The 25,569-nt window shown below is 34.0% G+C and overlaps 1 protein-coding gene across 1 annotated transcript in view; it reads left to right on the top strand.

Moving 5' to 3' along the window:
* Nucleotides 1-25,569, top strand: part of Csmd3 (CUB and Sushi multiple domains 3) — a 1,310,498-nt gene that overhangs the window by 546,436 nt on the left and 738,493 nt on the right. Inside the window, exon 10 of the mRNA XM_087559497.1 lies at nt 1,383-1,507. Within this exon, the coding sequence (XP_087415623.1) occupies nt 1,383-1,507 (125 nt within the window). The remainder of the gene's footprint in view (nt 1-1,382; nt 1,508-25,569) is intronic.

The following is a 25,569-nucleotide window of genomic DNA, read 5'->3' as shown; positions in this document are numbered from 1 at the left end:
TTATGAGGGAAATTGGGCTGAAGTTCTCTTTTTTTGTTGTGTTTGTGGTTTAGGAATACGCATAATTGTGGATTCATAGAATCAATTGGGTGGTGTTCCTTCTGTTTCTCTTTTGGGGAATACTTTGAAGAGGATTGGCATTAGATGTTTGAAGATCTGATAGATTTCTCAACTTTTTTGATTGGGAGATTTTTATGACTGCTTCTATTTCTTTAGGTGTTATGAGACTGTTTAGATGGTTTATCTGATTCTGATTTAACTTTGGTATTTGGTATCTGTCTAGATAATTGTCCATGACATCCAGATTTTTCAGTTTTGTTGAGTAAAGTCTTTTGTAGTAGAATCTGATGATTCTTTTTTTATTTCTTCAGTTTCTGTTGTTATGTCTCCCTTCTCCCTTTTCATTCCCGATTTTGTTAATTTGGATACTCTCTCTCTCCCTCTGGTTAGTCTAGTTATGGGTTTAATCTATCTTGTTGATTTTCTCAAAGAACTCGCTCCTAGTTTCATTGATTCTTTGAGAAGTTCTTTTTGTTTCTACTTTGATTTCAGCTCTGAGGTTGATTATTTCCTGCCATCTACTCCTCTTGGGTGTATTTGCTTCTTTTTTTTTTCCTAGAGCTTTCAGGTGTGTTGTCAAGCTGTTAGTGTATGTTCTCTCCAGTTTCTTCTTGAAGGCAGTCAAAGCTGTGATTTTCCTCTTAGCACTGCTTTCATTGTGTCCCATAAGTTTGAGTATGTGGTGCCTTCATTTTCATTAAATTCCAAAGAGTCTTTCTTAATTTCGTCTTTGAGCAATTTATCATTGTGTATAGTGTTGTTCAGCTTCCAGGTGTATGTGGGCTTCTTGTTGTTGTTGTTGTTGTTGTTGTTATGGTGTTGAAGACCAGCCTTAGTCCACGGCGATCTGATAGGATGCATGGGATTATTTCGATTTTTTTGTATCTGTTGAAGACATGATTTTTTATAAGTATGATTTTTATGTATGTAAAAGCACAACTACATTTGGAAAGTCATGTGACCTATACATGTCAGTTCATTCCAGAGAAATATTGTGCTTGATAGAAAGCCATAATCTTTAAATCAGATTAGAATGTCAAGGTTTCTTTTATTTTTCCACACTTACCACCCACGGGTAAATTAGGTTATGATATTTGAACTTGATATTGGCCATAAATTTCTTTAATTCTTGCCACTGAACATATTTACAGAAAAGTCACCTAATCTTTTATTTAAATACATAGCTATATTTATTGTATGTTACATTTCTTTCTTAAAAATTGTTATAAATTTGGCCAATTGAATGGAGTTTTTAGATATAGTGTTTATTTATCACATTCTTTCTTTCTAAAAGACATTTCTTAATGTTTGTTCAATTGTAGCCTTGGATCCACTGTGCAGTTCTCCTGTGATGAAGATTATGTTCTACAGGGAGCAAAAAGCATTACTTGTCAACGGATAGCTGAAGTGTTTGCTGCTTGGAGTGACCACAGGCCTGTATGTAAAGGTAAAGAAAAGTATTACAATAAAATATTCTTGGAAGTTACTGTGATACTCATGTTTTTTTTTATTTACTCAGGATTAAACATAAAATTTTAATGTATATTCTTTAAATTATTATTTACCCTTGGGTTTTTAAGAATTTTAGAGAAGCTCTGCTTTTAATATAAAGAGTTTCCAAATTGATAATCATATAGATTACAACTAAATCTGAAAGCATATAATACCAAGTATTAGGAATTGTCTTTGGCCTTTGCAAATCCTTCAATTAATTTTCCTATGTATGTGAGAGTGAAGTGGAAAATGTAAACCAAATTCCAACTTCACTTGTAGAACTTGTCACTTTATAGTGGTGAAGGATATCACAAGGAATGAAGTTCAGTTTAATTGAATTTAAACTAAAGCCATGTAATTATTTATTAAAATGTATTACCAGTTATCAGAAGTATATTCTCATTCTCCTCTTTCTAGCGCCCCCTCTGTGTGTGTGAGACTGTGTCTGTGTGTGTGTGTGTGTGTGTGTGTGAGAGAGAGAGAGAGAGACTGTGTGTTACTGTGTGTGTGCATGTATTCATCTTCTTTGCTTTTATTTCCAATTCTAACATAATTCCTCAAATAAAATATTTCTGTATAAAATAAGGAATATCTTTATCAAGCTTTGATTGAAAATTTAATTGACACTGTTAACAAATTTTTGTGTGTTTTAGTATATACATACATACATATATACACATATATATGTTGTAGAAACAAGTAACATACAGAAATATTATATTTTCACATATATATGAAAAAGAGTTTGAAAGAAAAGTGGAATCTTGAATATCTAGAAAATCAATGAAGTGAAGCTACGGTATCCAGATTAGAATACTTCATCTTTTTCAGATATAAGGTCATATGCATTAATGTATGTTCGTTATAATTATTTTCGGACTCCAGTGACTCTTCATGGTATAAAACAATTTGTTCTGATATCTTATGTGGTTAACTTATAGAATCCATACCATATGTTTTAGACATTGAAACTAGTGTGCTAATTGATATACTTGGATATAAACAATGTTTGCAAGGCAAGAACCATGCCACTAGGATGAGCATATTCACATATAGCAAGAACTTACAGTTTATGCATATAGAAATAAAACCTACTTCTTAAACTCAAATGCCAAGTCCTGTGTTTTAACAGAGCATCAAAATAACTATGATTTCATTGAAGACAAGGTCTGAATATCATTCCACAATGTTATCTCTTTTTTTAGCTTCTATATTGTTTCACACTCTTCCCACCTTCTGACTGCCTCTTTGCCATCTGCTTTGCTTGTTCCTTTTCCTCTTTTGAAAACTTGACTGCTAACCGAAAAACTGTTCTACCCACACTCCACCCCTCCTCCTTTGTCCTAGCTCCCACACCCACTATACTTCTTCAAATAAAAATTCATACAAAATTATACAAGCACTATATTATAAACTTTTACTTTGGAGACAAGGTCTTGCTATAAATTCCCCACTGGCCTGTAACTTATTTACACTGGGCTACCTTCTCATTAATATATTAATCTCCTGCCTTGGTCTCTCTAATTTGGTGGTTGCAAGTCTTTATAAGTATTAGACACCAACTTTTATGAAGCTATATTTGGAATTTACCTTCCTCATTTCTATTGCTTAATTATGTACCTGTGGTTACTTTTAAGAGTTATGTTTCTGCATTTTTAGTGTATCAGTTGTTGTGACTTTTTAGTTCTCCCTGGGAGCCTTTTTAAGTCACCACACCCAGGGGATTCTTCTTAAATATAAGAAGGAGAATCTCAGAATAGAGAAGGGGCATATGTACTAGGTACTATAAAGAGAAAAGATATTTCAGGATTGGCTAGATATAGAACTACGATGTAGTAAGAAAAGATTAAAAATTATATTCAACTGTATATGAATAGAACAATCTTGTGTTTTTAATAAATATGAAGGAACTGAAAATGGAGTTGCGTGGGAGGGAATCCACAGTTACTATAACGCTGTCACTATTATTTTTAACATTCACTATGTGCCAGGCATTATGTTAACAACTGCATATATTTTGTCTCATTTACTTCTTCAAAAAACTTGGTGAAGACATTATCATCTCCATTTTAGAAATGAAAAGCATAAGGCTGAGAACGAAGCAGTCTTCCAAATCTTAAATGACTGCAACACTCTTTAAAGGATTCACATAGACAGGGAAGATAAATCAGATTTCAGAGCATCAAAAAGGGAAACACAAAGAAAAAATATAAAACACAAAGTAGTACACTGTACTCACTTGGTAATTTCGGACCCATATAAGTTTATTTCCTCTTTTCATTTTTATTTTAAAGTTTTACAGGGTTCTATGTAATATAATAACACTAAAAATACATTATTAGAACAAAGAATATTATAAAATTTAAGAACAAGAGTTAAACACAATGTCTTAGGGTTTACATCGCTGTGAAGAGATACCATGACCAAGTCAACTCATAAATTACTACATTTAACTGGGGCTGGCTTACAGTTTCAGAGGTTTAGTATGCCACTGTCATGGTAGGAAGCATGGTAGCATCCAAGCATACATGGTGCTGGAGGGGCCAAAATTTCTACACTTTGATTCAAAGGCAACCAGGAAGAGTCTGTCTTCCACAGGTAGCCAAGAGGTGAGTAGCATTCCACACTGGGCAGAGCTGAAGCATGGAGATCTCAAAACTCCACCTCCACAGTGACACACGTTTTTTAACAATATAGTGCATCTCTGATAAGTCACATTTCATAGTAGTGCCACTTCTCATGGGCCAAACATATTTAAACCACCACATACTGCCAGGTATGATGATATACATCCACAATCCAGTCATTTAGGTGGTAGGGGCATGGAGATCAATAATTCAAAATCATTTTCAGCTCACTTGGAAGATCTAAGCCAGCCTGGGCTAGATGAGATCCTGTCTCAAAACTGTAATAAAAGTTAGATGAACCTAAATAAGTATTTAGATATAATGGTGTGTTAATGCTATTCTTCTTTGTAAAGAATTATAGTTGTCAAGCATACAGACATATTGATTTCAATGTGTACAAGCTTCATAGAAACACACACTGAATGTTGTTTTAAAATACACATAGAACAGGACACAAGAATGCATTGAATCATAAAACATATTTTGAGCACTTTGTTGAAACAAATACTGAATAAGTAACATGTTTCGTGGGATTATTTTTATCAATGTCCTGGGCTGGCCTACACTCAACCTTAAATTACAGCAATAAAAAAAATTATCATGACTTGTAAGTCATGTGTTTAAAGTATTTTAATGTTCCCTAACATTTTTATCTACATTTTATGGTAAAAATAATGTTAAAAGATATGATTGATTCCAGCAAATGAGATTACTGTTAACATGGGAACAAAAGCAAACGCAAGAAGTTTGAGACTTTAGGATCTATATATATATAAATGAAAACAGAAATGATAAACCTTTTTCTTTTCTTCAAGACATTTACTTATTTTGCAAAACTGGATGAATCATGTTGATTAAAATTGTTCTAAGACAGAACTTACGTGTTCTGTCATTTTTCATAAATGATAGAGTTATGCATTCATTGCAATGTCAAGTCATTTTTTGACTGTTAATGTTGCTTCTCTTGGATTCTAACATATATCCTAGTGTAATATTCAGCCATAGGTATTCTACCATTGTCGGCTGGGATGTATAAAATCTATTCATTTACAAGGCACATACTGCTTCAATTTCATCCTAATTTACATTAGTTCTACAAAGCTTAACAATGTCTGCAAAGATTGACCTGCTTATTGCTTACAAGGCACACATGTGTATGGCTTAAAAAACATTCGTTGCTACTAGAAACCATTGCTTTGGTTCTGGAAACAGTAATGGAGGGAACCTGCTGACATAGTAATTGAAGTTTTAAAATGGCTGTCCACTGTGGGTCTGAACAGAGAATTGTTCTCAAGTCTCATGGGTGCTTGGGCAGAATAAATGTACTTTTGTTCCAGGGCATGCTGTAAATAGCTGTATCAGTGTTACTGTGCCTTTGAGAAATCATTAATATAGTTGCCGTCCTCAAATTGTATGGTTGAGCAGTCAAGAAATTGTTATTTGTAAAGGGACATAATTTCATATGGAAAATAGCAAATTATAAACTAAAAGATAGTAATAATTAATAATATAACTGCAAAATGAAATATCATTTCCTAAATCGCATATATATGAAGTATTTGTTACTTTAAGATTATGAAAATAATTGTGTTTTAGTTGAATATGCAATAAATCCACAAAATGCAGCTTATGTAAATTATCAGCTTTAACATTATTGTCATACGTAATTGCAATTTCTGCATTTTTAGTGAATGATAATTGTAGGAGAAGTAATATTAGTAATTTAAAAACATTTAACAAATCTAAAAATAGTACCCTGGACAAATTGTTTTGATGTGTCCAATCACTATTTATTGGGTGGCTCCAAATAGTCAAGAGTTTTGAGTTTTCCCCTACAGTACCATGTACAACTTGTGAGAACAGTGGGGAAGGTGACTAAGAGAAGACAGGACAAAGATGTCAAAGAGAAGCTAAAGTCTTATGTTGGCATGCCAAAATACCACTCCTTAATTACTACATCCAATCCTTCCATAAACTATCTTTCCATTAACTCATTAGTTTATTAATCACTTATGTTCAACACTCAGCAGGAGTGATCATGGTAAATTAAATGGTATCTATAATGTAGAATATGAATTTGATATTATTTTGTGTTAATGGCAAATCATACTCACAAATCCAAGAAATATGCAGTAGGCTATTTTAAGATGCCAGGTACAATGATTTGCAATTTTATGTAAGAAAGATATTTTCATATTTGAAATAATGCATGATGACCAGGCAAAAATACTATGCAAGTCATTTTAAATATGGGAAATATGCCATGAGTAAACTTACAATGTTAGGATCAGATCTAGGGCATGAGGTGGAGAAAGACGACTATTTCAGTTTTGGAATTTTTGTAAATAGAAAAGGAGTTTAAAAACAATAGCAAAATTTTTTTATAGATCTATGAAAATATGTTTGGAAGCCTTCTAAGCATGAGGGCTATATAATTGTACTATGTAAAGAGTTCACGTCTGTCCATTTGGATTACAATACAGCAACATGTGGATATTACAGGAATTACATATTATACTTTTAATTCAGTGTTCAAAGAAACTGTTTCTCTTTGTAAATAAATTATTCAATTATAAATTATTTCAGGACACATTCAGGATCAAAGTTTTTTTTTTATTCGATTATAAATTATTTCAGGACACATTCAAGAAGAATGTTTTTTAAGTACTAATACTGTGTCTATTTAAAAGGGTCCTATGATATCAATGTTTTATTGAAATACTTGTATCCAACAGGGAATTCTGCAAAAATTTCATAGTTTTGTGAGGCATCAGGCTGTGCAAACCCTCCTTCTACTGCAGATTGCCCATCTTCTGATTACCAAAATCACCCAGGATTCATGTCTAAATTTAGGATTTTTCGGATTGGTCATTCAATGACAGATCAGCTTAAATAACTGAAGTAGTAATTCACTTAAGTATTGAGATGCATACAGAGTTAATTAAATAATTGTTCACATTTTACCCACCTTATTCTGTGACCTTCAAGCATATACTATAATATATTTACCACCTCGAACCACAGACATACAGACACAGACAGATAGGCAGACACACTCATGCTCACATGGACGCATGAACACACACACACACACACACACACACACACACACACACACACACACACTTTTAAAGTGCTTAGAGTTTAAATGAAACTGCTTAGCCATCAATGTGGTCCATTGATCCATTGTAGCCGATTCAACAAAAATATCCAAGCACGGAAGGCGTTTGCAACCCCATAGGAAGAACAATAATGTCCACCAACCAGACACCCCAGAGCTCCTCGGGACTAATCCACCAACTAATACACCAAGAGTACACATGGAGTGACCCATGGCTCCAGCCACATATGTGGCTCAGGATGGCCTTGTTGGACATCAATGGGAGGAGAGGCCCCTGGTCCTGGGAAGGCTTGTTTCCCAGGGTAGGGGAATGCCAGGGCAGGGAGGCAGAAGTAAGTGAATTGGTGGTGGAGCACCATCATAGAAGCAGGGAAAGGGAGGATGGAATAGAGGATTTCCAGAAGTGAAACCGGGAACCGGGATAACATTTGAAACGTAAATAAATAAAATATCCACAAGAAATAAAAAAAAAATCCAAGAAGGGTTCAATTAAACACTTCATACACAAATGAGAACTGTGTGTACAGTTTGCATTATAAATAATTGTTAATAAAACCAGTGTTTATCATCAGCTCTGAAGTCTTTAAGACATTACATGTCATGTGTCCTCTTGCATTGTGTTTGTATTTGTAATACTTGGCCCATTGACTATTATGCACAAATTTCTGTATTAATGGCAGGCATTAAAAAGTACTTACACAATATTGTATGAAAGCCTGTTGAATTATATTAAGTAATTTGAGAAATTAGACATATGACAATTATAAGCATGAAGAGTTGATCCGGAATAATGCTTATTGGTAAATGCAATTAAAAATTTTGGCCAAGAGCAATGCAGAACCGTTCGAAGTTTACCAACCAGATACACGCATAGCAGGTGTTTTTCTGTAGCTGTTATCCATGCTATCTTTATTTCATGGAAATTGTTACAGTTGAAAAGATGCATAACAAGGATGATATTAGCAATTTATAGAGTGACATATGGTGAAGGAGATGGGCAGATGGTGTAGATATGAAAGTTTATCACATATTTGTTTCTTACTGCTTTTTTTCTTCTAAAAGCAGTAGTTTGAGTTTTAGCATATATTTTTTATTGACATATATAATTTGCAATGTGCTGTCAAAAACGACTTGAGTCACTTTTCTTTCACATGCTATTTGACAGATGTAAATTGTGATGATTTATAGATTTCTTACACATAACTATTAATTTAAAACTTTAGATTACCTAAATATTTCTTACATTCCTTTACATCTCTTCATATGAGAATTCTTTACTATTAGAAAATATATAAAGTGGTTCTATTTTGGTATATGGAGAGATTTCAGTAATGACCAATAACAAACTTCTATTTCCAATTTAATTATCTTTTGAAAGCCTGAATTTGCTTATTTGCTTTTTCTTTTTGGGACTCCAATTTGCTTATTTATAAATCATGGGTGTAAATACAGAAAGCGATGGCCATGGGCTTCTCCTGTGATGAATTCCAAGTATTTTAAGAATCATGTGTTAATTTTTTGGACTATTTTACTCAATATGATTATCATTACTTCAAAAGTCTTTTGTAAGTCCTCAAAACAAGTATCTGTCTCAGTTCTTGGAACACAGAGGCAATAATACATTTGAGAGGTAGGATAAACTATTTATCAGAGAAAATTTTAGTTTTCATTGGTATGTGACGTATATATTAGGGTTTTTTAATCAAGTAAATATTGCATTTAGTTTGACCCAAACTTGTTCTTTAATCAATAATAATTTATATTATATGAATATTTTGTAACTCATTTCTCACAAAATTATTACTTCATGTCAGAATTAATGTTATATTTTTGTATCTTTATTATTATCAAGATTGTTTTGCCTTATATGAAGTTTAAAATGTGTACCATAAAAAAATAGTAAGGTTATACTGTGAACTTGGCATATGCAAGTAATAATTATAGATTTTTAAAAAGTTAAATAATGAACATTTCCATGTTTTTGAGAATTTTATGTATCATTAATCTGTTTACATAATTCCCTCTTCCTCTCATCTCTTCAAGTATTCTGATCTGTCTGACTCACTCTAAAATTCATGGCTTCTTATTTTATTATTATTATTATTATTATAACTATTATTATTATACTTACATGCAGTGTATATCATATATACCTCATGCATATGCTTGCATTTATAAATGAATCCAACCGAGTTCCATTATTATTGCTCATTGTGTTTATGTATTTATCTCTCTGTTTGTGTCTGTGTATCTGTGTGTGTGTATGTTTGTGTGTATTTCTGTGTGTATGTTTGTGCCTGTGTGTGTACATGTTTGTGTATGTGCCTATATGTATGTATCTGTGCATATATATGTGTGTGGTTTGTTTGTGCATATATGTGTGTGTGTGTTTGTTTGTGTGTGCATGTGCACACATGTACACTCAGGGCTTCTTCAGTTGTATTGCATAACCTATTTAGGGAGCTAGTCACTGCAGAAGACTTACTCCTGCTCTTTCAGTAGCAGTGATTGTTCTCCTCATCTAGGAGTAGGGTCTTCTGTGATTTTTTCACCCTCAGTGGCTTGTCTACAGATGATGGCACTTTTCAGATCCTGCTTAGGTGATCACATTGCTGAAATTTCATGATTGAAGTGTCATATTAAGAAGACTTTTACTGTTGAAGATTAGTAGTGGTCAGTTCTTATGATATAAGTTGGAATGTAGGTTTTCCATCGGGTTAGCTTTGAGTACCTGGAATATTTTTGTTTTGCTTTTGTTTGTTTTTTTAATTTGATCAGTTGTACTTACTGAATATTCTCTGTCAACTCCAAAAAGAAATCCATTTCATAGGCGAGAGAGTTCCAGTATCAGCAATTTCCGATTAATATGGATTCTAAGAGAATTGGGGTAAAAAAACAATGTATTAAATAATTTCTTTTTAATGTTTTTCAAACAGAAGTTTTAAAGGCTTCAGGTTTCAATTTAATGGAATCAAAATAAAATGCAGTAGAACCTATAGGAACACAACTGAGGACTTCATAGGTATTACAGGCTTTGGTAACAGTTGATAATTTATCTAAAGAGTCTAGAACTGGAATATTCTGAAGTGTAGTATCTTTTAAATTTTATTTTGAGATGATAATATTATTACAACATTTTTGCCTCCCTTTACTTAATTGAAACCCTCATATATGCTTTTCCCCGGTCATTCAATTAATAGTGCCCCATTATAATAATTATTATTCACGCATATGTATGCATGTATACATATATACATACATTTATATAGGTGTGTGTATTAATCTGAAACGAAACAATAAATGCTAGTGCTAGTGAAAGGTGTACAGGAAATTTGGGATTTTAACATTGAAACAACATCTTTTCCTTGTAGTATATCTATGATGTAATTCAGAACTGTGAGAGTGAATACATTAATCTTTCTGTTTGTTTCGTAGACATGCTATAATTTAGTATGAAAAACCAACAGAGAATCAATAGCTTTTCTACTTTTTTGATGAGATAAGAAAATGGAAAAACAAAAAGTGAAAAAATCCTTACATTAATTGCTTTCTCCATTGTTGGAAAAATATAACTTTAGAGCTCTTCATGTTTGGAACAAAACACAGATGAAATTGAATATATTCTGTCTTCTAGAATATATAGTGCTTTTTAGGTTTACACACACACACACACACACACACACACACACACACACACACAGAAGAATATAGGAAATGTAAAAGACTGAAAACATGAGTAAACTATAGATAATAGAAAGCAAATAGGCAGTGGGTGGATGGGTGGGTAACACCATCAAAGAAGAAGGCCGAAGGAATATGAGATAAGGGATTTACGTATGGGAAACCAGGAAAGGGAATAAAATTGAAATGTAAACAAAAATGTCCAATAAAAAAAAGAACAGAGGAGAATGAAAAAGAAAAGGAATAGGCAAATGCATTATTGAGAAAAGGTAAATTTTTAATTTTCTGGAATTGGAATTTTATTAGAATTTATCTCTCTTTAGGGCTTTTCCTTGTGCTAAGTAATGAGGAATGTTCTGGAGCTTTCCTAGTCTTCTAGTTTTTGTGAAAGTATGTAATCAGTATTCAGTAAATGTGCAGTAACTGGTGTATGATAAACATCAGTCACTGATACTAGAGTAGGACAATAAATCCTTTGTTTACCACTCTCCTAGATACAATGCATGAATCACAAAGTCAAATTGAACAAATCATGCCCTTGAGTAATTTACAATCTTATTGAAAATGCTCGGGGTTGGGGATTTAGCTCAGTGGTAGAGCGCTTGCCTAGCAAGCACAAGGCCCTGGGTTCTGTCCCCAGCTCCGGAAAAAAAAAAAAAAAAAAAAAAAAAAAAAAAAAAAAAAAAAAAAGCAAAAAAAAAAAAAAAAACAAAACAGAACAAAACCAAAAAAAAAAAAAAAAAAAAGAAAATGCTCTACATTCAAAATGAAACAATGGGAGAGCATCCATAACACAATGAGGTGTGATTATACCGTCAATACTTAAGTTATACAGATAATTCAAAACAGAAAAAAGTGAATAAATTCAGAGAGTCATGAAAATAATAGTCTCTTTATCTCCTAATTATTAGTATATGTTGCCTTATTATAAAAACAATCGGTTTCAGCAACACTGATATTTATTTGCTAACGAATTCTAATTAAAAGAGACAAAAGATGAGTTTTCATCTTCATGGGAATCAGAGGTGTAGATTATAATGGGAATAACTATAAAACATAGCAGGAACAGAAGAGTAAAATTTACCATGTATCATGAAAGGAGCTTTAAAACAGACACATAATCACTTTTCCTAGAATTCAGGAAGAGGTAGAAAGACATGGTAATTATGACATGGAAATATGCCAAGGTAGTAAACATGGATTTATGGTCATGAGATCATCAAAGAGATGGTGGTGAAAGGGAGAGAGATGTAGAAGGATGGATGAATTGACTACAATGGTCTTATGCATTTTATGGTGTGAGGGAAATGACTGTAGACCTTCATGTTTTTAGTATTTGGTTCTTATACGGTGAATTGTTTTGGCAGGTTGTGGAGCATTTTGGAAATGATGCTAAGCTGGCAGATTTAAGGCTGTGGGGATGGATCCTTATGCTTCTGACATCATGTACTGAGTACCTTGTTTTTCTACCATGATAGATTTTATACATGTTAACAAAAATGTACTCCTTTCCTTCAAGTTGCTTCTGACTGGAATTCGGTCACAGAAAATTAGAATCATTAGCACATGTGTAAACACAAATATTAGGTTTTATCTTGGAAACTGTACTGGTTAGTTTTGTGTGTCAACTTGACACAAGCTGGAGTTATCACAGAAAAGGAGCCACAGTTGTGGAAATGCCTTCTTGAGACCCAGCTGTAGGGCATTTTCTCAACTGGTGATCAAGGTGGGAGGACCCAGCCCACTGTAGGTGGTGCTATCCCTGGGCTGGTGAGCAAGCTTGGGGAAGCAAGCCAATAAGAAGCATCCCTCCATGACCTCTGCATCAGCTCCTGCTTCCTGACCTGCTTGAGTTCTAGTCCTGACTTCCTTTGGTGATGAAACAGCAACGTGGAAGTCTAAGCTGAATAAACCCTTTCCTCCCCAACTTACTTCTAAGTCATGATGTTTGTGCAGGAATAAAAACCCTGACTAAGACAGGAACATAAAAGAGAATTCCCTTTGCTTCTTGACAAAGCAGGTTATAATTCTAGTAGAAAGAGCTTTAAAAACTTTCCCACTTATTATTTTGTCCAATAAGAGTATAGTAGGCATAGGAAAAGAATGATCTAAAACGACAAAATTTCTGTCCACAGAGAATTTATTATCAATAGTAGGATTTAAAAGAAGGTCACAATTATTTTCATTCTTAATAAATTGTGATAATAAGTGTTGGTTGAATACTTTGGTGCACATGAACAATGCATTCTACTTTCCAACGATATCACAAGCTTGATACATATATTAGGTGCAACCAATATACTACTACAGAGGCATTTGACAGAATACAGGAGGAAGCACCTAGTTTGCATTTTAAAGTTTAATGAATTGTGGTTATTGAGGAGACAAATGGAGAATGACAAGAAAACATTATATAAAGGTAATATTATTTGAGACATAATCTGTTAGGAGACGTATACTACTTTAAAATCAATTTTGATCATTTTAAATATAGATGTCTATTTTAATGAATATAAGAAAAATATCCTTTTGAATTCTGAGGCTTATTTTATTGATAATTTCAAATAAATTAAGTTGTTTCAGCTCTTAAAATTTGTGGTTATTCAACTTTTATCACATACTTTGCAACTCTTTTCTCTCATGCCATTTTACTTATTTTTTATACTTTTCTTATTCTCTCATACATTATGTCCTGACCACAGTTTTGCCCCCTCTGTACAACTTCCCCTCACTCCTCCATCTCTCCTCTCCCCCAGATCAACTCCTACCTCTTTTTCCTTTAGAAAGCAAAGAGTCGGTGTTGGGGATTTAGCTCAGTGGTAGAGTGCTTGCCTAGGAAGCGCAAAGCCCTGGGTTCGGTCCCCAGCTCTGAAAAAAAAGAACCAAAAAAAAAAGTTAAAAAAAGAAAGCAAAGAGTCAATGGAAGGAGAGGCCCTTGATCCTGTGTAGGCTAATGCCCCTGTGTAGGGGAATACCATGGCTGGGAGGAACAAAGGAGTGAGAGGGTGGATGGGGGAACACCCTCATAGAAGCAGGAGTACAGGGATGGGAGAGGGGGTTGTAGGAGGAAAAATCAGAAAAGGGGATAACATTTGAAATCTAAATAAAGAAAGTATCCAATAAAAGGAAATACTTTTAAAAAAAGAAAAATAAAACAAGCAAACAAAAAACCAAAAAACAAAACAAAAGCAAATAAAACAAGCAAGCCATGATATGAACCATGATATTGGTGATCAGTCTAAGTGCACTTCGTTAGGCTCTGTTTATAGGATATCCAGGGGAGGCATGCTCTTTCCCTTTGAGTGATTATCGAATGAAAATACCTTCTGGGTTAAGAACAGAAGTATATGTCCAGTTTTCTAGCACTAGGACCCAGTCTTCTACATACCTCTAGAGGTACTGTGCATCCTGCCAAACGCTCAGTGATTCATATGTATGTTTTGGTCTGATGTGTTTATAAGGTCATGTTTCTTTGGTGTCTCCCATCACTGCCTATTCTTACAATCATTCTGCCTCTCCTTTTACAAGGGTTTCCCAACTCTAATGGGAGGGATATGATAGAGACATTCATTCCATTTACCCCATTCAAAACTAAAATTTCCAAACATTCACTTTCTGTTCATTGTAATTTCAGTTTCCTGAGTTCCCATTTATTAACTTATGTTCTTAATTTCTGGGCTGACAAAGTTCTCTTGAAAAATAATGTCCTGCACAAATGAGTTTAAGTATCTTCTCCCCATTCAGTCATATCAGATTCAGTATATTTTGGAATTATATTGATGTTTTTGTTCCATTTGCATTGACTTTTATGCAGTATGATCAGTGTGGATCTATTTCCTACTTTTACATGCAGCCATTGATGTTGACCAACTCCATTGATTGAAGAAGTTGCTTCTATCCATTGTGTATTTCTGGCTTTTTAAAAAATCATAAATCAGATTTTAAAAGTTATATTGACTAATATCTGAGTTTTCCATTCAGTTCCATTGATCAAAATGTCTGTTGTGCCAACAACCATTGCTACCTTTATTACTAAAATTCTATACTAAATTTGCTACCAAGGATAGTTACACCTCTTGCCATTCCTTTATTATTTTATTATTCAGGTTTGTATTAGCTTTCCTTGCCCTTGGGTCTTCTCGCTTTGGGGAGGAGGTGGTATTTGTTTTCCTGTGTGTGTGTGTGTGTGTGTGTGTGTGTGTGTGTGTGAAGTCTGTGTATATAAGTATGTACGTATGGATACCTGTATTGAGGTTATTGTGAAAGGGTCCTTGGTCCCTTTGTCAGTGCACTAATCACTTATATATAAAAAGAATACTGATTTTGCGTATCATGCTACTTGGCTGAAGCCTTTTATCAGACATCAAGATTTCCTTGTATACTATTTAGAATCATTTATGTATAGTATCATCTCAACTGCAATAAAGACAGCTTGACTTATTTCTTTCCCCTTTGTATCTCCAATCTCTTTTCATGGTCCTATTGCTCTTGATAAAATTCCAAGTTCTGTATGGAATAAGTATAATGAGAGTGAACAACCCTGTATTGTTCCTAATTTTATTGGGAATACTTTGAGTTTTTCTCCATTTAGATTGATGTTTGTTACAGCTTGCAGTAAAACACCTCTATTATGCATGTTCTCTGGTATCTTTAATCTCTTCAGGATGTTTCCCAAAACAATTCATTGAAAGGCTATCATCTCATTATGTTAGAATGATCATTTTCAAAGGAAATGTCTGTGTTTGTACTTGTCCATGCCTGTCCATGTGAATATTTACAAAGCTAAATCTTAAACAGTACTTGAGCAAATTTATTGGATAGAGTGTCTCTATGAAACACTATGGAGAGTCTACATTAAATATGCGTATAATTCCTTTATGATCTAGTAATTCCGTCACTTAGTTTAAAATCCCCCCTAAATGAACTAGTAAACTGAAGATATATTTCCAATTTCATATTTATTGTCACAGCAGTCATAATTTCTGAGATATTGATTCAAATTAAATGCTCACAATACTTGAATAGAAGCATAAATAAGTTACATATATATTATTGGACCATTTTAACCCATCAGCTCTCAATAATGACATGGAGGCTTTTATTATTTGTGAAAGCTTGTTCTCAATAGCTTATATAATTTAATAAGTGTTTTGTACTAATTCACCTTTGTTACCTGAGCCAATATTTACAGTCCCTGGAAGTCTGATTTCTCCATGTCTCTATCTCTCCGTTGGAATTCTCCCCAAGCATTTCTCTCTCTGCATGAAAGTCCCACTTTCCCTTTTCTGCCTGGGTATAAGGCATCAGCCCTTTATTAAAACCAATCAGAGAATGCCTTAGACATATGAAGAATGACAGACGCAGACCTTCACACAGCACACAGGAAGATTGTCCAAATATCTATACATCTTGAAAAATTACTTAACTTTAAGAAATGAAATTACATAATTTGTAACAACATGAATTAACCTGGAAGTTATCTGGCTAGTTAAATATGCCACTGAGTAAGAAAAAACAGTGTGAGGTCATAAGGGAATGATTTCTCACTTATTGTAGAGTCTAAAAACTGATCTCAAGTAAGCATAAAATGAACAATGATTGCAATGTGCTAGCTATTAAAGATCGTAGTATGATATATTTTAGAGGTATAATGTACAGTATAATCACAATAATGGTTAATTCTCTGTTGTATACTGAAAATTATTGAGAGAGCATATTTTTAATTCTGACTATAACAACGGAACTCAATGAACTTGGTAAAGATCATGTTAATTAATGCATACATACAATATGTGTGTCAGGTGTGGAGGCACACAACTTTAATTCCAGTGCTAGGGAGACAGGGCCAGGAGAATCTCTGTGAGTTTGAAGCCAGCCTTGTCTAAAAAATGAGTTACAGGTTAGCCAGGGCTGTTACATAGAGAAACCCTGTCTTGAAAAACATATATATGTATGTGTGCGTATTATATGTGATATAAATTATATAATATATTTAATATACTAAATGTGTATATGTGTACATATATTATATATAGCATATATAATATATGTAATATATATAGACATATTATTTTATATACAATAATTATTTAACATACTAATAACAAAAATATAAGTTAAAATAAATACAAAACAGAAAAGAAGCTATGTTCTGAATGAAGCAACATAAAAGATAATATATCCTTTTGTCAGGCTATTATAATAATTTTGGTAAAACTCAGAATCACTTTAGATTAAAAGCCAATGATAACAAAGATGCAGAGAAGACATCAAAACTTTAATGTGTTGGGGGAACTCAAGTACCATGGAACAGACAAAGAAAAGAGAATCTCTAAAGAATACTGAAGAAATGAGTCCCTAAAGCCAGGTATAGATAATAAAAGAAATTGTTCCCTTATGACCTAAAGAGTTAACTGAGGAGGAGAAGTGACAAGAAGGAAGGTGTTGCATTTCTCCAGCTACATATGTAATGGAGGATGGCTTTATCTGCCATCAATGGGAGGGGAGGCCCTAGGTCCTGTGAAGGCTAGATGTCCTAGTATAGTAGTGAAATGGGAGTGGGTAGGTGGGGGAGCACCCTTCTAGAGGCATGGGGGAGGGAGAGGTAACTGGGAAGGGAGATAGCATTTGAAATGTATAAATAAAATAACCAATAAAAAATTTAAAAAAATAATTTACCTATCTTAAGTCTAAGTCACTTTGCTATTGTAGCTGACCTTCCTGTCTGAGTTCATCTGAGACCAGAAACTACAGTTTCTGGTGCTTAACCCCTCAAAGCAGTAGATTCAGTAGAAGATTAATTGCTAGAGCCTTTTCCCTCTTGTCCAGATGCCTCTTGCTTATCAGGCTAGGAGGAAGTTTGGAGGAATAAACTTCTATTAAACCAGGAGAAGAGAGTCATGTTCGCAGAAGGAAAAAGTTTTACACAAGCAAATATGGATTAAACACATAAATTCATACACACTAAAGATTAATTCTTACACACTAAAATGTCTTCGTTAAAACAGTTGGGCCAAGCTTACATACTTATCTTATAATTACATACTTACTCACACACATCCATAGTTACATATGTATAGGAAGCAAAAAACCAGTACAGGAAGAACTCACTCATTCTGACTGAAAATTGAGCTCCAATCTTTATTTAATAAAGAAATAAAAAGCTTCTATTCTTTTACTGGTAAATAAATTTAACCCAAATTGGTAAGAAAAAAGGTTTGTCTTCTTTAGTAAGCCTAAGCCTATCTTAATATTAAGGCCTGTTCTGTCCTAGTGTAAAGAGCAGCCTGCCTGGTCCTTCTGATCTATCCTTAGCTTTTTTTCCTCTTTCCATCAGCATTTTGCATATTGCTCTCTTATTTTTTAAGTTGTCTTATAATTTCTAAGTTATTGCACTCTGCATTCTCTTTCTATTCTTTCTCTCTCCTCCTGCTCTAATATAACAATGCCCTTGCTTCCAATATGTTACTTCCAATGGTATGTATCCAATGTTATGCCCTCCAATATTATCTCTTTCAATCCTATCTTTCCTAGTGTTTTGTATCTTTTCTGGGAGAATAGATCACATGTTTTTTTCCAGCATCCATTTTTCTACAAAAGTTCTCTAGAAGTTGAAACATAAATTCACTTCATAAATTGAATAAAAGGATTTCAACAGAGAATGTTTACATGCATATCCATTATCTGGATAAATATTCATCATATGTTACTACCTCTACAGGTTCATGGAGAGGTAAAGACCATAAATTTTGTGACTAAATTATTAGTAAAGTTTTGTATAGACCAACCCAGTCAATATTTTTTCTTCTGTCCTTGCACCTATAGTAAATCCTTAGTTCCCTTTATATGACCTTTTGTTAATTGTTTACATGCCCTTAGAATGTGTTCTAAGTTTTAGATGTGTACTTGCTATCTCAGCAGCAAATAACTCATGACACTTGAAGACTACTTTAGTTCTCATTGCAGTTTTGATATCAGAAAGGACTTAATAACAGTCCTATTATAAAAGAGCATAATAATGACAAACATAAGTTTAGGAAATCTTATAAAATCATCATTAAAAAGTAATCAGTCATCTATTTGTCTATATAGCATCACTACAAGACAGTACATCTTTGTTGTCTGCAGAAACCTGCTCAACTGGTGGGCTAATACTAGGGATTGTTATATATATTTAATAATAATAGGAAAAGCATATTAATAACAGGGATCTTTCCTAAAATGAAATTCTTCTTGGCCTTGCATAAAGAAGCAATTCTGTCATTAACTCTAACATTCTATGGCAGAACCGTCCAAGAAAGTCACCTGCTAGTTTTCAGCTTCCCCTTGATGGCTTCTAGCAGGGAAGTTTTGTAAGGGAGTTGGAACTGGAACTAAATTTGATATAAGCAGTGGGGGAGGGAGGTCAGTGGGTATTATGTCTCAGAATACAATTATATCCTGAGAGTTTCACATAGCCATGAGTCCCTCATTGCTGGACACACATTATAATTACCTTGAGAGCTTTTAAAATAAGAATCCATGTCTGACGCTAACCTCTGGCCAATTAAATCACATCTCTGGAGGATAATTCAGTAAGCACCACCATTTCTGTGATAAATCAATTCATTTAACTGCATCAAGGATTCAAAAAACAACTTGAAATGATTCTGCTCCTTAGATAGTCTCTCAATTATTCCCAAGGAGGAAAGCACTCACGAGCATGCTATTTGGAACCCTTAGTTACCTCTCTAATGCTCCCAATGGACAGATTAGCAAAATGGACATTTGTTGCACCAGATCACTGATCCAAAACAGCAGTTTCCTCTTCCTTTTCTCCCTGAAAGCAACCAGGTACTGAGAGCCTTATGCCTTTGCATGCTTACTGTCAAGGAAGCACTCATTTAAAGCTCACCAGGAACTAAGAGGTGAAATGAAAAAGATTTTCTTTTGAAATATATATTTTGAGAAAAGAAATGAAATGGAGTCAGACCTAAAAGATATGAATATAATTTGCACCATGTCATCTTTAACATTTTTGGTCCAAGGAACCAAGACTAGACAGATATCAATTTATGTCATGGAGATGATTTTTAAGCATGGATTTTTAGCGTGTGAAAAATAATGGCAATACTTTTTTACATACTCTAGTATTTTTGAGCCCATTTATTCTTGTTATGTGCTATGAATTAGTCATATAAATTATGCAGTCCTTGATATTTCTGTTTGGTTTTATTTTAAACAAAACATAGGACATTCTTCATTACTATGAAGAATGACTAGAGATACAGTTCAGTGAATAATGCCATTTAAGTGTATTTGATCACTGGAGTCAACATGATGGAAAAGATAGCCAACTCCTGCAGATTGCCCTTTGACCTCTACATGTACACTGAAGTTTATGCATCAAAGCATGTCCCCTGCCCCCCCCATACAATGGGAACATTTAAAAATATTTTTTAATTGTTGTAAACATAACTGTAAATGTATCTTTCATTTTCCTAATAAAATTGTCATCTCAGAGGTCTACTGCTGAGTAAATCCACCCTTTCTACTTCTTTCTGAAGTTTGGCTGGCTAATTCAACTCAACTGTTCCATTTTAAACTCCTCTCCAAGCTGCCTGAATCAGTCTGGCTTCTCTCAGATTCTCACTGGATTGTTCTGCTCTTCAAACTCCCTCTGCAATTTGTTCATATCATCTGATTTCTTCCTATTGCCTGACTTCAATTACCTCTGGTGAACTTGCTAACGAACTCAAATCTACTCTACTGTGTTCACTGTACTGACTTTCAACTCATTGAACCAACAATTCACTGCAATGAACTCAACTGACTAAACAGAATTTACTGAACTCCATTCTGAATTGACAACCTGCCTCTTTCTCCCTGCCCTGCTCTTAAATAGATTTCCTCCTGAGACTTGAATATATCCTATCCCTGCCTCATTCTGTCAGATCTTTTTCTGATTCACCACATTGTCTGCCTCTCAATTAGATATCACAGTTTGGGATTAAAGGTCTGTGCTAAAGGATTCCAGCCAGAGGGTTCAAAGGTTTGTACTAAGCGTGTTTGTGTTTCAGCCGAATCACCCAGACCTAGAAGGTCTTTGGATGTGATAAGAACAGCCTTGTTGCTGGATTAAAATGTCTCTACACATAATGGTGAAGCCACTAGGGATAGAGTAGGGAATGAGAAGGAGAAGGGAAGGAGTGAGCAATTTGAGGGTAAAAATGGTCAGAGTTTCTTACACACATTCATTAAAAATGTTATGTTGAACAATTGCAAAAATGGTTTCTTGAAACAACATATTATTGAAAACTTTAAAATTAAATCAGATGGTCAATATGCATGACTGGCATTTTCTCTTTTTCTTTTTTACTTTAGTAGTAAATGTTTTGTTGTTGTTTTATTGGGTAAAGTACTAGAAATTAATTTTTATCATTTCTGGGAAAAGAGTATCATTTTGGAGAATTTCATATACGCTTTTATATATAGTTTCAAAATGACACTTTGGGCTTATTTACAATTGGCTAATGTTTATAGTTAGGCTTGACCTTGAACACATGCCATTTTCAGTGTTTAAAGAGTTAACATTTTTGTCTTGAGGATTCAGCAATTTTATATATATATATATATATATATATATATATATATATATCCTTACATCAATCATGCGGGGCATTCTGAAACTATTATTTTATCTAATGATACCCCACATCACTCTCATTTCTCTGAATCCACTACTAATTTCTTAGAAAAATAATACAATTAAAATTATTTAATCTAAAAATATTTATTAGGCCCTGCTAATTAAGGTTGAAATCTACCATTGTCTTATCAACTGTCTTGAGTTCAGTGCAAAATGCAGGATTCCCTTTACCTGTAAGGCTTCTCCTTTTCTGACCTTTATGAGGTGCCTGAAATCCTCATCCTCTACCTACAGAATATCACATAGCCTTGGTGAGATTACAAGTTCTATTACCACTTTTACACTTCCCCCGCCCTCACATAAGAACCTGTCCAACAAGTACCTGAGATTCCTGGAATGCCTCTCTATATGCAAAAGAGGCATTTACAGAACTTTAAACCTCCAGCCAATGATTTTCATTTACCCTGAAAACTCCTTCCAAGCCTCCAGAGTCCATATATATTTCTGGTTCACCCCGTAAAGTTTATGTGTACAAGCTGTTTCACTGAATACTCTCTGAGACACCTGCTTCATCTAATGTCATCTAAGAGCTGTAGCACTGAGATCTCTAGAGGAATACGTCACCCCCGTCCCCAACCCTCATCAAAAACATTATATTTTTAGAAAAAAAATTTATGCACCATACTTTGATCATAATTTTTCCCTCCTCTATTTTGGTCAAAATCCTTTCAACATCATTGCACATTTAACTACAAACCTTCTTTCCCCCACCCTCTCTCTCTTTTAGAAAATAGGTAATAAAATAATAAAACATTGAAAAGGGAGAAAGACCAACACACACACACACACACACACACACACACACACACACACAGAGAGAGAGAGAGAGAGAGAGAGAGAGAGAGAGAGAGAGAGAGAGAGAGAGAGAAATTTTAAATGTGCAAAACTGGAAATCATGACACACAAGAGCAAGGACAAAGATTTTTTTTTTAAATGGCCACATAAAAAATCAATGTGAGTCTAAAATAATCCATAAAAGTGCAAGTGAGTTTGTTTAGGAATGGCCATCTACTACTAGATGCTGTTAACTTGTTTCTTACCCAGGTAGGGAGCTGGAGAACACGAATGAAGAAGCTATCTCCAAGTAAGAACTTCTTGCAAATGGTGTTAGTTTTTAATCTTACTCTTTTCACGATTTCATCTCATAAAACTGATAACAGTAGTGGTTGTCATAAACTTTTTTTCAGTTGATTTCTTTGTTTCCTATTAGGGGAGGTAGGCTATTATTGTTGAAACCTATGAGAATATAATTGATTTTAGAATTATAATAGTTAAAGGAAAATGGTGAGCCTTTTCAGAGAGAGCTGTTGGATTCTTTAAAAGGCAATTTAATAAAAAATAAGAAAATATTGAATGCTTGCCAGCTACTAATTTATATTTTTGCAAGGCAGTCAGTCACTTGTGCTAAGAGTAAATGGATAAATAAGTGGAATAGGAAAGAAGTCCAAGGAACCCAGAATTATAAAAGTATGCTGGTAATCAAAAGGCAAGCCCATACTACATATAACTGAACCTGCATATTAACTACGTTGCTGAAACTTGTAAGGATATTGTCAGGCTGACAAATATCTAGTGGGAAAAGAATTCCCCACATTAAAAAATACACTTTATAATGAAAAGAAAGGGAGTGATTATGTGCTTATGTCCCCCCATCCTTTTCTGTATATATCTGTATATTTATATAATAGTTTTTAGCACATAGAGAGAGTATTTAATTATCTTCAGATTGGGAAGTGACTTGTTGTGTTTCAAGTATGGAACTTGTCAGAATAACAGTAGACTCTGTAATAATGGAAGGTATAAACCATGTGCAATGAATCTTCCCAAATATAAAATAGATACATTCTTAAGAGATGTGTGTTCAGGTTTTACCTTTTGTTTCAATAGCATGTGTCTCCTGTAACATTGACATTTGTTTTGCTTATCACTGGTACATATATATATATATATATATATATATATATATATATATATACTTCTGTTCTAAGATACCATTCTTCCCTGTGTTATTTTCTGAATTCATCATATCTTCTCTGTATTCACCTCTATTATTTATCTTTTTCTACAAATTTCATTAACATTGTTCTTTAACATGTAAATAGTGTGTTCTAATTATTCTATCTACCTTACTTTATTATTCCTTCTCGTTTTTGTCAGCATCACTTGCTTCCTAAAAGTTCCTTTTCTTGATTCATGACTATTGATTTTGTTTTACGGCTCATTTCATTTGACAGCATCCATCTGCATACCTTCTGGATTGTAACTACACATTAGAGATGGCACAGATAAAAGAAGACAATAACTCCCTCTCTCTGAATCTCTCCTTAGCAAAGAGTATAATGGAAAAGTATGGCCTTTCCCTACCCTTCATCAATCTATGGACAGGGCCTATTCTTGTGCAGACTCAGTACAAACTTCCAAAAATTAGGGTGAGTCAGTCATACAGATCACCGAGTAAAACACCTTGCAGTAATAGCCCAAGGACCTGAGCTTGATCCACAGGACCCATTGTGGAAGGCAAAACTGACTAAGTGAATTCTAATCTGCCCACTTTGAGTATGATATGGCATGCACACAGACACAGAAAGACAGACACACAGACACACACACACACACACACACACACACACACAGACTATATGTGCACATAGTCAGGTGTACACTAAAAATAATAAATAAAATTGAGCTAAGAATTTGTGTGACATTTTGGAACTTCAAAGCAACTCTCTGGGGCTCTCATTAAAATTATTATTTTTCGAATGTCATTCAAGAGTTTCTAAGAGTTCTAAATGAGAAGAGACTACTAGGTTCAACATTTTCTTCATGTCACTTTAGTGAACTGAAGATGAGATTTGAGTGTTTATTCTAATGGTATTTATGAGTACTGTCTTTAATTTCTATTCTTTGAAGGAAAAGATAATTTCAGTAACAGAGGTGGCATAACTGGCAATTTTACAGATGATAAATGATGTCAGGTAAATTTTTATAGCAAGGACAGTGGTGAGGAGGGCAACATCGATGAAAAATACTTTCCAATCCATATTGTTTTCACCATGCTGGATTAAAGAGCACGAGACAGTGAAAAGTGCAAATCATACAAACGAAGAACACGAGGAATTTCAGCTCAACTTTTTTAAGCTTCACAAAAGTTTTGACTCTTATGGAATTACTCGCAAATAGGCTAATTATCAAGCTCAGAATCTGTGAGATTTTTTTGCTTTCACCATAGAAAATTGCTCTTTTCTGTGCTACATACCCCATGGCAAAGTAGCAGGTATGGGATTTGACCAAGGAATTTTCCTGAACTAACTTTCCATTTATTCTGCTTAGTAGCACCAAACTCTCCATTTAGGAGAAGATGGAAGGGAGAAGAGAAGAGGTGGAAGTGATATAAATATAGTAATCAAGTACAAAAGCCTATAAAATATATGTATATATTTCTATATATGAATATGTGTATATGTAAGTATGTACATATGTATGTATGTATGTATGTATGTCTAAATGCTCTTTTTTAAACATGCACAGCGAGGCATGGTAACACATACCTTTGATACACTTGGGAGGCAGGAGCAGAAAGATTTCTCTATGTTTGTCTTCACTCTGGATTACATAGAGAGTTAAATGGCAGCCAATACTACTTAGAGAGATCCTCCCTCAAAACAACAAAACGTAATGAAACCAAAAATGAAATAAAAATATACACATCTATACATGCACATGCACATATATTAGCACATATTTATATCTGATCTGTAGGCTTAAAATTTTTTTGCAGCCTACATTTAATAAGGGTCAACCTCTGCTCTAGCCCACCACCTACCAAGTGGATGGAGTAGAAGAGAAAAGTTATTAGGATATGGGAGAAGTGGACCTGGTCAGCGATAGTTCTCTAGGGG

The sequence above is a fragment of the Rattus norvegicus genome, chromosome 7 (genome assembly GCF_021556685.1).
Source record: "Rattus norvegicus strain SHRSP/BbbUtx chromosome 7, alternate assembly SHRSP_T2T, whole genome shotgun sequence".
In the NCBI taxonomy this organism is placed as follows: domain Eukaryota; kingdom Metazoa; phylum Chordata; class Mammalia; order Rodentia; family Muridae; genus Rattus; species Rattus norvegicus.
Note: the sequence above shows the minus strand (reverse complement) of the source record. Positions and strands in the feature narration are given on the sequence as shown.